The following is a 15,254-nucleotide window of genomic DNA, read 5'->3' as shown; positions in this document are numbered from 1 at the left end:
TTGAGACATCTGAGGATATCCTGTGCAGACTGGGTCAGTCTGATGGCAAGGTCTAATTCTGCTCCCATTTTAGAGGAAGAGAAATGACTCACCCAGGATTTGTTCCTCCCTTCACAGAAAGAATCTCCCTGGTTTATACCCAGATAAGAGTTGCTCCAGTTCTCCAGTTTTTTGGTGAAAAATGAGATCTGGATACTCAAACTGATTAATAAGCTAATTGTTTCTATTTCATATGTTCATTAGAAAAAGAGATGAAGCGGTCACAGTCCCTACCCTCAAGCAACTTGCAGTCTGGAGCACATGAATAATGGTTGAGTTCAGCATCATGTGTTCAGTACAAAGACGGACACTGTACAGGAGACTTAAACTTCATTTGAGTTACTTTCCTTTTATTGTTTTGTGAGTTTTGATGCCACCATCTGAAGAGAGTAGTCATTGACAGAAGAGAAGTTGTTATTGTTAGTATTTTTTTTTACCTTGCTAAGAATAAGTGTTTGGCTTCTAACATAATTGGCCTAGAAAAACAAGGGTTTTGGTTAAATTCCTTGTTGTATGTTATGAAAGACACAGGGAAGTGGCTAAAATAGATTAAAATTTCACAGACTCTGGGAATCAAATTTCTCTAGGGCAGCCTTAGAAAAGACAGCTGAGGCCGGGCGCGGTGGCTCAAGCCTATAATCCCAGCACTTTGGGAGGCCGAGACAGATGGATCACGAGGTCAGGAGATCGAGACCATCCTGGCTAACATGGTGAAACCCCGTCTCTACTAAAAAATACAAAAAAAAACTAGCCGGGCGAGGTGGCAGGTGCCTGTAGTCCCAGCTACTCGGGAGGCTGAGGCAGGAGAATGGCTTAAACCTGAGAGGCAGAGCTTGCAGTGAGCTGAGATCCGGCCACTGCACTCCAGTCCGGGCGACAGAGCGAGACTCCGCCTCAAAAAAAAAAACAAAAAAAAAGAAAAGACAGCTGAAAATACTTAGTGGCATAGAGAACAGAAGCCTGGGGCCCACTCTCTGTCCTAACCCTGCCCAGATCCACCCTCTGCTGAACCTTGTCCAGGTCTGGCCCCACACTGAAATCTCTCACAGAACTGCTTAGAGGAGATCATTGTTTGGAGTGGCTGCTCCTACCACCTCTCCAGAGCTGGTGCTCCCAATTTCCTGAAACACAAAAGCAGATAAATTGGGAAACGATGCATACTTTTGGGCCTTAAATTCTTTTTTATAAAATTAAAACCAGTGTTTCTAGAGACATCTCATCCAGCAACCTGTTCTCCATGCCTGTAGTTTGTGTTTTTTTTTATAAGTCTTTTATTTTATTTATTTATTTATTTATTGAGACGGAGTCTTGCTCTGTCGCCCAGGCTGGAGCGTAGTGGCCGGGTCTCAGCTCACTGCAAGCTCCGCCTCCCAGGTTCACGCCATTCTCCTGGCTCAGCCTCCCAAGTAGCTGGGACTACAGGTGCCCGTCACCTCGCCCGGCTAGTTTTTTTTTTTTGTATTTTTTAGTAGAGACAGGGTTTCACCGTGTTCGCCAGGATGGCCTCGATCTCCTGACCTCGTGATCCACCTGTCTCGGCCTCCCAAAGTACTGGGATTACAGGCTTAAGCCACCGCGCCCGGCCCTTTTTTATAAGTCTTAAAGTAAATACACAAAAATTCCTCTGAATTGCACTTAAAACTTTCTGTTTCTTTGCCATCCATTTATATTGAGCTATTCTTCTATACATTTAAAAAAAAAGTCAGTGGTACAAAAACAAAGGAAATGGAAATTCTGGGCCCTGCATTTAAATCCTGGGAAGTATTGGACACTTAGTACCCACTTCCCAGAATGTTAAAAGAATTAACACGTAATGTGAATGTCCCAGCACAGTGCTCTGTGATATACTCCTGAGCACATAGTAGATGCTCCATAAATATCGCATTAATGCAGGTACACATGTTTTTCTTTTCTTTCCTTTTTTTTTTTTTTTTTTCGAGATGGAATCTTACTTTGTTTCGCAGGCCGGACTGCAGTGGCATGATCTCGGCTCACTGCAACCTCTACCTCCTGAGTTAAAGCGATTCTTCTGCCTCAGCCTCCTGAGTAGCTGAGATTACAGGCGCATGCCACCACGTCTGGCTATTTTTTTTTTCTTTTTTGAGGCGGAGTCTCGCTCTGTCGCCCGGACTGGAGTGCAGTGGCCGGATCTCAGCTCACTGCAAGCTCTGCCTCCCAGGTTTACGCCATTCTCCTGCCTCAGCCTCCTGAGTAGCTGGGACTACAGGCGCCCGCCACCTCGCCCGGCTAGTTTTTGTATTTTTAGTAGAGACGGTTTCACCATGTTAGCCAGGATGGTCTCGATCTCCTGACCTCGTGATCCGCCCGTCTCGGCCTCCCAAAGTGCTGGGATTACAGGCTTGAGCCACCGCTCCCAGCCTATTTTTTATATTTTTAGTAAAGATGAGATTTCACCATATTGGCCAGGTTGGTCTCAAACTCCTGACCTCGTGATCCCCCCCCCTCGGCCTCCCATAGTGCCGGGATTACTGCGTATGTCACCACTCCCGGCCCACATGTTTTTCCAAAGCAGACTTAGACACTGACACCATCTCCAGCCTTTGTAACCTTTAAAGGGCGTGCAGGGAATGCTATGCTTCAGGATGATGACTGGTGGTCTTGTCTTGGAATGAAAAGTATTTGTGTTGCGGTAAGGGACTCTGTGTGCTGTGCCTGCTTTCTCTAGCTGAGTGGTGCTATAATGGATCCAGGTGGAGGAACATCAGCATTAACAGGAGACTTGATAAAAGTCGCTAATTCATGGACTGTTTTCAAAGCTGCAAAATTTTGGTACAGTGAGGCCTAGAACATTAAATAATTTATATGCACATTGAGGCTTGAGAGACAGTGCTTAGCTAAGTGACTCTCAGCCCAGTCTTCCCCTAGGGTCACAATTTGAAGTTAAATCATCACATGTGCCCTCCCATCACATCCTGTCTATTGTTCTGGGTGGAAACGTTTCTGTTTTTTAAATTAAGTTACTCACATTTTATAGCAAGGCCAAGGTCAAGCATGAGGACTTCCAGATATTTTCATGAGAGGTGAGTTCAACCTGTTTTCCAGGAGGTCACAGGGCCTACTCTGCTTGGTTTTGGTAGGGGTAGGTCAATGTAGCCCATTATTTTTATTGCAGCAACAGAAACTGTTGGAATGCCTTCCTTTTTCCTCAGAGCTATAGAATACTTTAGAGAATATTACTGTGTTGAAAGTTATTTTATCAGATAATCACAGTCAAATGTCAGAACTAGTTCTCAACACATTTCACCTGTAGTCAATTTAAGACCTCTGTCACTTGATACGTGTGTATTTTCAGGAACCCTTAACATTCAGAGATGTGGCCATAGAATTCTCTCCAGAAGAGTGGAAATGCCTGGACCCTGCCCAGCAGAATTTATATAGAGATGTGATGTTGGAGAACTACAGAAACCTGGTCTCCCTGGGTGAGGATAATTTTAATACATAATTTCTAATACTCCCTCAGAGTTTTATTTTCTATTTTTGTAGAATGTCTTTTGAGATATATCTGTATCTATATAAAAATGTGTGTCTCTCACACGCATATGTAAGTTATATATGTATATAGTAAATTCTTAACATTGGTGATAGAGTCTCAGAAACTGTAAGTGAAGCAACATATCATTTAAGAAAATGAATTTTAGGGCTGGGCACGGTGGCTCACGCCTGTAATCCCAGCACTTTGGGAGGCTGAGGTGGGCGAATCATGAGGTCAGGAGTTTGAGACCAGCCTGGCCAACATGACAAAACCCCATCTCTACTAAAAATACAAAAAACTAGTTGGATGTGGTGGCAGGTGCCTGTAATCCAGCTACTCAGGAGGCTTAAGGGAGAATCACTTGAACCTGGGAGGTGGAGGTTGCAGTGAGCCGAGATTGCACCATTGAACTTCTGTCTGGGCGATAAGAGCAAAACTCAGTCTCAAAAAAACCAAAAAACAACAACAAAAAAAGAAAACTAATTTTAGCAAAGTTTAATTGATACAAACAAGACTTATGTTTGGTATATAGCAACACTGCTTCATTTAAAGTTGCAGTTTTCAAGAACCTGTTTTGAACATTAAGTGAGGACTTACTGTATAGCTTTGTTTGTGTGACATGGAGTTTTCTGATAAATAAAAATTGTTTAAGTATCTTTAATGTGTACAATGTAATGATTTGATATGTATATATTTTGTGATATATTCATATTTTATTGCAAAAATATAGTCAAGTTGATCAACACATCTATTACCTCAGATAATGATTTTTTTTGATAATAAGAACACTTAAGGCCTAGTGTCGTAGCAAATTGTAAGCATACATTATGGTATTACTAATTATAAACAGAATACTATTATGCTAATCTAATGCTAATGTACATTAGGTTTCTCAGACTTCTTCAACTTATAACTAAAAATTTGTACTCTTTGAACAACATCTCCTCATATTCCCACCCTTAGGCTCTAACAACCACCATTCTACTTTCTGCCTCTATGAGTTTACATTTTTAGATTTACCCATCTGTGTGACAAGAAGCAGTTTCTTTGTCCCTCTGTGTTTGGCTAATTTCATTTAGCATCATGTCCTCCAGGTCTATCCATGTTGTAAATGGCTAGATTTCCTTTTCTCTTATGGCTGAGTAGTATTCTACTATGTATATATATACACTCCATATTGTGGCTATTGTAAATATACAATGAATATGGGGCTGAAGATACTTTTTTTTTTTTTTTTTTTTGAGACGGAGTCTTGCTCTGTCGCCCGGGCTGGGTGCAGTGGCCGGATCTCAGCTCACTGCAAGCTCCGCCTCCCGGGTTTACGCCATTCTCCTGCCTCAGCCTCCGGAGTAGCTGAGACTACAGGCCCCCGCCACCTCGCCCGGCTAGTTTTTTGTATTTTTTAGTAGAGATGGGGTTTCACCATGTTAGCCAGGATGGTCTCGATCTCCTGACCTCATGATCCGCCCTTCTCGGCCTCCCAAAGTGCTGGGATTACAGGCTTGAGCCACCGCACCCGGCCAGATATTTCTTCAAGGTGTTAATTTCCTTTGGTAGTATGGCCACAAGTGGTATTTCTGGATTATATGATATGTCCATTTTTATTTACTGGTTTTTATGATGACTTTTTCAATTTATATCTCACCAACAGAATACAGCATATATGTTGTATATATGTCTTTGGGGGAAAAAAATCTAACCTTTTGCCTATTTTTGAATGGGTTATCGTTATTATTGTTTTGCTTTGAATTGCAGACGTTTCTTAAACATTTTGGATATGGATATTAACTTTTTTTTTTTTTTTTTTGAGACAGAGTCTTCCTCTGTCACCAGGCTGGAGTGCAGTAGCACGATCTTGGCCCACTGCAGTCTCTGCCTCCTGGGTTCAAGTGATTCTTCTGCCTTAGCCTCCCAAGTAGCTGGGATTACAGGCATGCGCCACCACTCTTGGCTTATTTTGTATTTTTAGTAGAGATGGGATTTCTCCATGTTGGTCAGGCTGCTCTCAATCTCCTGACCTCAAGTGATCCTCCCGCCTTGTTCTCCGAAAATTAGCTTGTTATCAGATATATCACTTGCAAATATTTCTATCCCGTAGGGTTTTTAGAAATTTTGTTTTCCTTTGCTGTGAAGAAGCAGTTTACTTTGATACAATCCCACTTGTTTGTATTTTTGTTGTTGTTGCTGTGCTTTTGATGGTATATCAAAAAATTATTGCCAAGACCAGTATCAAGGTTTTTCCATATGTTTTCTTCAGGAGTTCTAATAGGTTTTTTGTCTTACATATGTTTCATTTTGAGTTAATTTTGGGGTATGGTATAAGAAAATGGTCTACCTGGCCGGGCGCGGTGGCTCAAGCCTGTAATCCCAGCACTTTGGGAGGCCGAGACGGGCGGATCACAAGGTCAGGAGATCGAGACCATCCTGGCTAACACGGTGAAACCCCGTCTCTACTAAAAAATACAAAAAACTAGCCGGGCGAGGTGGCGGGCGCCTGTAGTCCCAGCTACTCGGGAGGCTGAGGCAGGAGAATGGCGTGAACCCGGGAGGCGGAGCTTGCAGTGAGCTGAGATCCGGCCACTGGACTCCAGCCTGGGCGGAAGAGCGAGACTCCGTCTCAAAAAAAAAAAAAAAAAAAAAAAGAAAATGGTCTACCTTTGCCAGGCGTAGTGGCTCACGCTGTAATCCCAGCACTTTGGGAGGCCGAGGTCAGGAGATTGAGACCATCCCAGCTAACACAGTGAAACCCCGTCTCTACTGAAAATACAAAAAATTAGCTGGGCGTGGTGGTGGGCGCCTGTAGTCCCAGCTACTCGGGAGGCTGGGGCAGGAGAATGGCGTGAACCTGGGAGGCAGAGCTTACAGTGAGCCGAGATCGTGCCACTGCACTCCAGCCTGGGCAATAGAGTGAGACTCCGTCTCAAAAAAAAAAAAAACATGTGCTTTTATTCTTTTGCTTGTGGCTCCTCAGGTTTTCTGGCACCATGTATTGACAAGACTATAATTTCTGTATTGTATATTCATGATCCCCATCCCAAAATTCGTTGACCTTGTATGCATGGATTTGTTTCTGGGCTCTATTCTGTTCATTGGTTTTTGTATGTGTATTTATGCACATGCCATATTTTTTTGCTTACTATCACCTTTAAATAAAGTTTAAAATTAAAAAGTATGATGCCCCTAGCTTTGTTCTTTCTCACGATGGCTCAGGTTATTTAAAGTTGTTGAAGGTTACACTTAAATTTTACAATTGTGTTTTCTATTACTGTGAAAAATAACACAAAAATTTTGATAGGGATCCCATTTGAATCTACAAATCACTTTCGATAATATAGTTTGACAATATTAGTGATCCTAATGAAATATGTGTTTGTGTCTGCTTCAATTTCTGTCATTTAGTATATACATTTATTGTTATACATTAGATTTTGTGCCTTATTGTATTTAGTGTATAAATTTTTTATTTCATTGGTTAAATTTATTTTGAATTTCTTATTTTTATAGTGTTGTAAACTGAATTTTTTTCTTGGAATTTTGTTGTTACTTTATGGAAATGAAACAAATGTTTGTATGTTGTGGCAGGTGTAGTGGTTCATTTTTGTAATCCCAGCACTTTCAGAAGCCAAGGCATGTGGATCACTTGAGCACAGGAGTTTAAGATGAGCCTCGGCCTCAGAGTGAGACCCTGTCTCAAAAACACAAAAAAACCTCGCAAGTATTTACATGTTGATTATGTATCCTAATACCTTAATAAATGCATTTATTAGTTCAGTTTTTGTTACTCTACTCTAGGGTTTCATATATATGCATGATCATATTATCTACAAACAGTAAAATTTTTTCTTATTTTGCAAGCAGGAGAGCTTTGTTCTCCTTTTCCTTGGCTAATTGTTCAGATATAAACTTTCGGTAATATGTTAAGATAGAAGCTGTGGTCCTGGAGGCATGCTTGCAGATCTTGGCTTCAGCTGTGGTCCCTGAAGCAGCCCTGTGTCTGTATATTTTAAGGAGTTAACAGTGATTTACAGTTTTCTATAATCTGTTTTTTGGCAGGTAAACATCTCCTTTTGTTGGGTCCCCAGGCTGATGAGATTACCTCTGGGGTTGCAGGAAGAAGGGTTGTAGCTGGGTCACAAGGGTGATCCTGGGTCTGCTGTGGGGTCTGCCTTTGATGGTTGTGTTACCAGAGATTTGGACAGTCATAGATTCTTTCTGGGCCCTGGAAAGATTAGATTTCCTTGAGGACATTAATCTATATGGCAGGCAGTAGGATTGGGTTTTGAAATTTGTCTGCATATTATGGCCCAAATATCAGGTATATAAATGGGTTTGGCTTTTACTACCTGGGAACAGTTTTTTGTTTTTTGTTTTTTTGTGACGGAGTCTTGTTTTGTCCCCCAGGCTGGAGTGCAGTGGCGTGAACTTGACTCACTGCAACCTCTGCCTCCTGGATTCAAGCGATTCTCCTGCCTCAGCCTCCTGAGTAGCTGGGACTACAGGCGCAAACCACCATGCTTGGCTAATTTTTCTTTTCTTTTGAGATGGAGTGTCACTCTGTCACCCAGGCTGCAGTGCAGTGGTGCAGTCTCAGCTCACTGCAAGCTCCGCCTCCCGGGTTCACGCCTTTCTGTCTCAGCCTCCGGAGTAGCTGGGATTACAGGCGCCCGCCACCGCGCCGGGCTACTTTTTTTTTTTTTTTTTTTTTTTTTTTGAGACGGAGTCTTGCTCTGCCGCCCGGGCTGGAGTGCAGTGGCCGGCTCTCAGCTCACTGCAAGCTCCGCCTCGCGGGTTCACGCCATTCTCCTGCCTCAGCCTCCCGAGTAGCTGGGACTACAGGCGCCCGCCTCGTCGCCCGGCTAGTTTTTTTTTTGTATTTTTAGTAGAGACGGGGTTTCACCGTATTAGCCAGGATGGTCTCGATCTCCTGACCTCGTGATCCGCCCGTCTCGGCCTCCCAAAGTGCTGGGATTACAGGCTTGAGCCACCGCGCCCGGCCTGGGCTACTTTTTTGTATTTTTAGTAGAGACAGGGTTTCACTGTGGTCTCGATCTCCTGATCTCGTGATCCACCCGCCTTGACCTCCCAAAGTTCTGGGATTACAGGCGTGAGCCACCATGCCTGGTATGCCTGGCTAATTTTTTGTATTTTTAGTAGGGATGGGGTTTCACCGTGTTAGCCAGGCTGGTCCTGATCTCCTGACCTCCTGATTTGCCCGCCTCAGCCTCGCAAAGTGCTGGGACCGTACACAGTCCCTGGGAACAGTTTTTACAGGTCTTTGTGGGCCTCTGAGTGTGTATGAGTGGCCACGGACTGTGACTACAAATGACTTGAAGTGAGTCACAGGGGTGCTTCAAGGAGCACAGTTGAGTCCAGGATCTGCAGGCCTGTCTCTAGGGCCATGACTGGGTGTGTATTCCTGCAAGTCTCTTGACGGGAAGGACCACTTCTGGGCTATAGCTGAGATTGAATTTGAGAGAAGTTACAGAACTGCTTCATAATCCTCAGTAAGGCCAACGTCCATGCACCATTTTCTTGTCTGTAGCCATGTCTATGGGCTCTGGAGTTGGCCACCTGGGTGAGGGCCTGCTTTTTCCAAATAACCCTTCCTTGGTCTTTAACTCCACTGAGGTCTCGCAATCCTAACTATAGGCAAGCACCATTGTACTTATGTTTTGTAGGAATTTACTACTTAAAATATCTTATGTAAGTGGAATCATACACTGTCACTTTGTTAGTGTCTTATTAAATAATGGTGTCTAATTAGTGTCTTACTAAAATAATGGCTTTAAGATTTATCCTTATTGTATGATCTGAAAAGATATTTTCATTTAAGTCTAGAGAAGTTTTCATTGTATGTGTAAGCCACATCCTTTTTTTTTGAGACAGAATCTCGCTCTGTCACCCAGGCTGGAGTGCAGTGGCTGGATCTCCGCTTACTGCAAACTCCACCTCCTGGGTTCACGACATTCTCCTGCCTCAGGCTCCAGCTGGGACTACAGGCACCTGCCACCACGCCTGGCTAATTTTTTTTTTTTTTTTTTGTATTTTTAGTAGAGTCAGGGTTTCACCGTGTTAACCAGGATGATCTCAGTCTCCTGACCTCATGGTCCACCCGCCTCGGCCTCCCAAAGTGCTGGGATTACAGGTATGAGCTACCACGCCCAGCCAAACCACATCCTTTTAAATTATTCATCTCTTGCAGGATGTTTGAGGTTTTTCACTTTTTGGTTTTGTAAGTAATATGGTTTGGATCTGTGGCCTCCTCATTCAAATCTCACATTAAATGGTAAGCCCTAGTGTTGGAGGTGGGCCTGGAGGGAGGTGATTGGATCATAGGGTTGGCTTCTCATGAATCGTTTCGCACCATCCCCTTTGGTACTGTCTTTGCCATAATGAGTGATTTCTCCTGAGATCTCATTTTCTTTCTTTGTTTTTTTTTCTGATATTCATCACAGTTTAATCTAAAAATGAAATTTCTACAGAAACAGGAACTATTTTAACAAAGAAAAAATCCCTCATTCAAACTTCTTTGTAGTGGTAATGGCTGCAGAAAACTACACTATCAACAAGCTTTGCTTTATTAACTCAGATGTACAAAATCTAGAAAGCAGATGAGAGTGAATTATTTCCTCAACATTTTAGTAAAACTTTTGATAATCAGAATTCAAAGCAAATACAGCACATAACAACTCAAGCATAAATGAAGACAGAGAGCCTGGGGAGTTTGATTTCTTAAATTTTCCATAAAGGTATCATTGCAACATATAGGATTTCCCCCTATATTTTAACCTTACCAGTTTCAAAGGAAAGTACAGGGAGTGGATTACATGTAGACAGCATGTGTGCAAGTGTACACACATGCAAGGTGGCAGGTAGAGTGTCTAATTCCTTCTTCCCACCACCCAAGTCTCACTTCACAGAAATCATTAGGTAAAGGAAAACCAATGAGGAGTACTGCAGTTTTAATAACTGAGGCTGAGGCAGGAGAATTGCTTCAACCCCGGAGGCGGAGGTTGCAGTGAGCCAAGATCGTGCCACTGCATTCCAGCCTGAGCGACAGAGTGAGCCTCCATCTCAAAAAAAAAAAAAAAAGACAACAAAATAGATAAAAGAGAAATAACTTGTGACTACCATTTTGTTCATTGTTTTCTGAACATTTAGTAGTTTCTGTTTTTCTTTCATGCTGTCTTCCCTTGTGTAGTGTTGAGTTTTTGTTTTGTTTTTATTGGTATATGCTTTGGATCCCTTTTTTGTGTGTGTATCTACTACAGTCTTTTTTTTTTTTTTTGTAATTTCCAAGAGACATAAAATATCTCATAAAAGTGTAGCTTGGCCAGGTGCGGTGGCTCACGCCTGTAATCCCAGCACTTTGGGAGGCCGCTCACGAGGTCAGGAGATCAAGACCATCCTGGCTAACACGGTGAAACCCCGTCTCTACTAAAAATACAAAAAAATTAGCTGGGCGTAGTGGCAGGCCCTTGTGGTCCCAGCTACTTGGGAGGCTGGGGCAGGAGAATGGCGTGAACCTGGGAGGCAGAGCTTGCAGTAAGCTGAGATCATGCCACTGCACTCCAGCCTGGGTTACAGAGCGAGACTCCGTCTCAAAAAAAAAAAAAAAAAATTAAAAAAAAAATTTAAAAAGCCTAGCTTAACATTCTAACTTCTTTTTTATCCACATAGGGTCTTGCTTTGTTTCCCAGGCTCTAGTGCACTGGTGCATTCACAGCTCAGTTCAGCCTCAAACTCTCCAATATCAAACAATTTTCCCATCTCAGCCTCCCGAGTAGCTGGGATTACAAGTACATGCCACCAGGTCCACCTAATTTTTTTGGTATTTTTTTGTAGAGACAGGGTTTTGCCATGTTACTCAGGCTGGTCTTGAATTCCTGGGCTGAAGAAATCCACCTGCCTTGGCCTATGACTATATGGGCTATTTTTGGTTCCATATGATATATGAAGTAGTTTTCTCCAATTCTGTGAAGAGTCATTGGTAGCTTGATGGGAATAGCACTGAATCTATAAATTACTTTGGGCATTATGGCCATTTCACGATAACTGATTCTTCCTATCCATGAGCATGGTATGTTTTTCCATTTGTTTGTGTCCTGTCTTATTTCCTTGAGCAGTGGTTTGTAGTTCTCCTTGAAGACGTCTCTTACATCCCTTCTAAGTTGTATTCCTAGGTATTTTATTCTTTTTGTAGCAGCTGTGAATGGGAGTTCACTCATGATTTGGCTCTCTGTCTATTGTCTATTATTGGTATATAGGAATGCTGTGACTTTTACAAATTGATTTTGTATCCTAAGACTTTGCTGAAGTTGCATGTCAGATTAAGGAGATTTTGGGGGTGAGACGACTGGGTTTTCTAAATATACAATCATGTCGTCTGCAAACAGAGACAACTTGACTTCCTCTCTTCCTATTTGAATACCCTTTAGAACTCTTGCCTGATTGTCCTGGCCAGAACTTCCAATACTATTTTGAATAGGAGTGGTGAGAGAGGGCATCCTTGTCTTATCCTGGTTTTCAAAGGGAATGCTTCCAGCTTTTGCCTATTCAGTATATTGGCTGTGTTTGTCATAAATAGCTTATTATTTTGGGATATATTCCATCAATATCTAGTTGATTGAGAGTTTTTAGCTTGAAGGGGTGGTGAATTTTATCGAAGGCCTTTTCTGCATCTATTGCGGTAATCATATGGTTTTTGTCATTGGTTCTGTTTATGTGATGGATTACGTTTACTGATTGGCATATGTTGAAGCAGTGTTTCATCCTAGGGATGAAGCCAAGTTGATCATGGTGGATAAGCTTTTTGATGTGCTGCTGGATTCATTCGGTTTGCCAGTATTTTATTGAGGATTTTCACATCGATGTTCATCAGGGATAATGGCCTGAATTTTTTTCTTTTGTTGTTTTTCTGCCAGGCTTTGTTATCAGGATGATGCTGGCTCCATAAAATGAGTTAGGGAGGAGTCCCTCCTTTTCTATTGTCTGGAATAGTTTCAGAAGGAATGGTACCAACTCCCCCTTTTACTGCTGGTAGAGTTTGGCTGTGAATTCGTCTGGTCCTGGCTTTTTTTGGTTGGTAGGCTATTACTGCCTCAATTTCAGAACTTGTTACTGGTCTATTCAGGGATTTGACTTCTTCCTGGTTAAGTCTTGGGAGGGTGTGTGTGTCCAGGAATGCATCCATTTCTTCTAGATTTTCTAGTTTATTTGCATAGAGGTGTTTATAGTATTCTCTGGTGGTAGTTTGTTTCTGTGGGATCAGTGTTGATTACCTCCCTTATCATTTTTTATTGTGTCTATTTGATTCTTCTCTCTTTTCTTCTTTATTAGTGTTTCTAGGGGTCTATTTTGTTGATCTTTAAAAAAAAAAAACTAGCTCCTGGATTCACTGAATTTTTTTTTAAATTTTCTCCAGTTCTGCTCTGATCATAGTTATTTCTTGTCTTCTGGTAGCTTTTGAATTCGTTTGCTTTTGCTAGGGTGTCGATTTTTTTTTTTTTTTGAGACGGAGTCTTGCTCTGTCACCTGGGCTGGAGTGCAGTGGCCGGATCTCAGCTTGCTGCAAGCTCCGCCTCCTGGGTTCACGCCATTCTCCTGCCTCAGCCTCCCGGGTAGCTGGGACTACAGGCGCCAGCCACCTCGCCCGGCTAACTTTTTGTATTTTTTTTTTTAGTAGAGACGGGGTTTCACCGTGTTAGCCAGAATGGTCTCGAACTCCTGACCTTGTGATCCGCCCATCTCGGCCTCCCAAAGTGCTGGGATTACAGGCTTGAGCCACCGCGCCCGGCCCCAAGGGTGTCAATTTTAGGTCTTTCCTGCCTTCTCTTGTGGGCATTTAGTGGTATAAATTTCCCTCTAAAAGCTGCTTTGGCTGGGTCCCAGAGATTGTAGTAGGTTGTGTCTTTGTTCTCATTGGTTTCAAAGAACTTATTTATTTCTACCTTAATTTTGTTATTTATCCAGTAGTCATTCAGGAGCAGGTTGTTCAGTTTCCATGTAGTTGTGTGGTTTTGAGTTTCTTAATCCTGAGTCCTAATTTGATTGCACTGTTTTCTGAGAGACTGTTATAATTTTCTTTCTTTCGCATTTGCTGAAGTGTGTTTTACTTCAATTATGTGGTCAACTTTAGAATAAGTGCGATGTGGTGCTGAGAATAATGTATATTCTGTTGATTTGGGGTGGAGAGTTCTGCTGATGTCTGTTAGGTCTGCTTGGTCCAGAGGTGAGTTGAAGTCCTGAATATCCTTGTAATTTTCTGTCTCGTTGATCTAATATTGACAGTGGGGTATTAAAGTCTCCCATTATTATTGTGTGAGAGTCATCTCTCTTTGTAGGTCTCTAAGAACTTGCTTTATGAATCTGGGTACTCCTGTATTGGGTGCATATATATTTAGGATAGTTATCTCTTCTTGTTGCATTGATCCCTTTACCATTATGTAATGCCCTTCTTCTTCTTTTTTTTTTTTTTTTTGAGACGGAGTCTCGCTGTGTCGCCCAGGCTGAAGTGTAGAGGCATGATCTCGGCTCACTGGAAGCTCCGCCTCCCGGGTTCACACCATTCTCCTGCCTCAGCCTTCTGAGTAGCTGGGACTGCAGGTGCCCGCCACCACGCCCGGCTAATTTTTTCTATTTTTAGTAGAGATGGGGTTTCACTGTGTTAGCCACGATGGTCTTGATCTCCTGACCTCGTGATCCATCCGCCTCTGCCTCTCAAAGTGCTGGGAATTACAAGCATGAGCCACCACGCCTGACCCCTTCTGTTTTTGATCTTTGTTCATTTAAAGTCTGTTTTATCAGAGACTAGGATTGCAACCCCTGCTTTTTTTTTGCTTTCCATTTGCTTGGTAATACTCCTTCATCCCTTTATTTTGAGCCTATGTTTGTCTTTGCACATGAGATGGATCTCCTCAGTATGGCACACTGATGGGTCTTGACTCTTTAACTTTCCAGTCTGTGTCTTTTAATTGGGGCATTTAGCCCATTTACATTTAAGATTAATATTGTTATGTGTAAATTTGATCCTGTCATTACGATGCTAGCTGGTTATTTTGCCCATTAGCTGGTGCAGTTTCTTCATAGTGTCAATGGTCTTTACAGGTTGGTATGTTTTTGCAGTGGGTGGTACCGGTTTTTCTTTTTCACATGTCCTTCCTTCAAGAGCTCTTCTAAGTCAGACCTGGTGGTCACAAAATCTCTCAGCATTTGCTTTTTGTATTATTTTTCCTTTGCTTATGAAGCTTATTTTGGCTGGATGTGAAATTCCGGGTTGAAAATTATTTTCTTTAAGCATGTTGAATATTGGCCCCCACTTTGTTCTGGCTTGTGGGGTTTCTGCAGAGAGATCTGCTGTTAGTCTGATGGGCATAACCTGACTTTTCTCTCTGGCTGCCCTAAACATTTTCTGTTAGCTATTTTTTAGATTTTTTTTTTTTCTTGAGACAGAGTCTTGCTCTGTCACCCGAGGCTGGAGTACAGTGGCACAATCTCAGCTCACTGCAGCCTCTGCCCCCTGGGTTCCAGCGATTCTCCTGCCTACAGCCTCCTGGGTGGCTGGGATTACAGGCACGTGCCACCACGCCCTGCTAATTTTTTGTTGTTGTTGTTGTTGTTTTTTGAGACGGAGTCTCGCTCTGTCACTCAGGCTGGAGTGCAGTGGCCGGATCTCAGCTCACTACAAGCTCCGCCTCCTGCGTTTATGCCATTCTCCTGCCTC

At 42.6% G+C, this 15,254-nt stretch overlaps 1 protein-coding gene across 1 annotated transcript in view; it reads left to right on the top strand.

Moving 5' to 3' along the window:
- The window catches only part of ZNF721 (zinc finger protein 721), a 57,606-nt gene that overhangs the window by 24,084 nt on the left and 18,268 nt on the right, over positions 1-15,254 (top strand). Inside the window, 1 exon segment of the mRNA XM_033213349.1 lies at positions 3,353-3,479. Coding sequence (XP_033069240.1) covers positions 3,446-3,479 — 34 coding nt within the window. The 5' untranslated portion in view covers positions 3,353-3,445.

This window comes from Trachypithecus francoisi, unplaced genomic scaffold, assembly GCF_009764315.1.
Source record: "Trachypithecus francoisi isolate TF-2019V2 unplaced genomic scaffold, Tfra_2.0 Lachesis_group1, whole genome shotgun sequence".
NCBI classification, from domain to species: Eukaryota; Metazoa; Chordata; class Mammalia; order Primates; family Cercopithecidae; genus Trachypithecus; species Trachypithecus francoisi.
The sequence above is the reverse complement of the archived record's forward strand: the minus strand, read 5'-3'. Positions and strand labels throughout refer to the sequence as shown.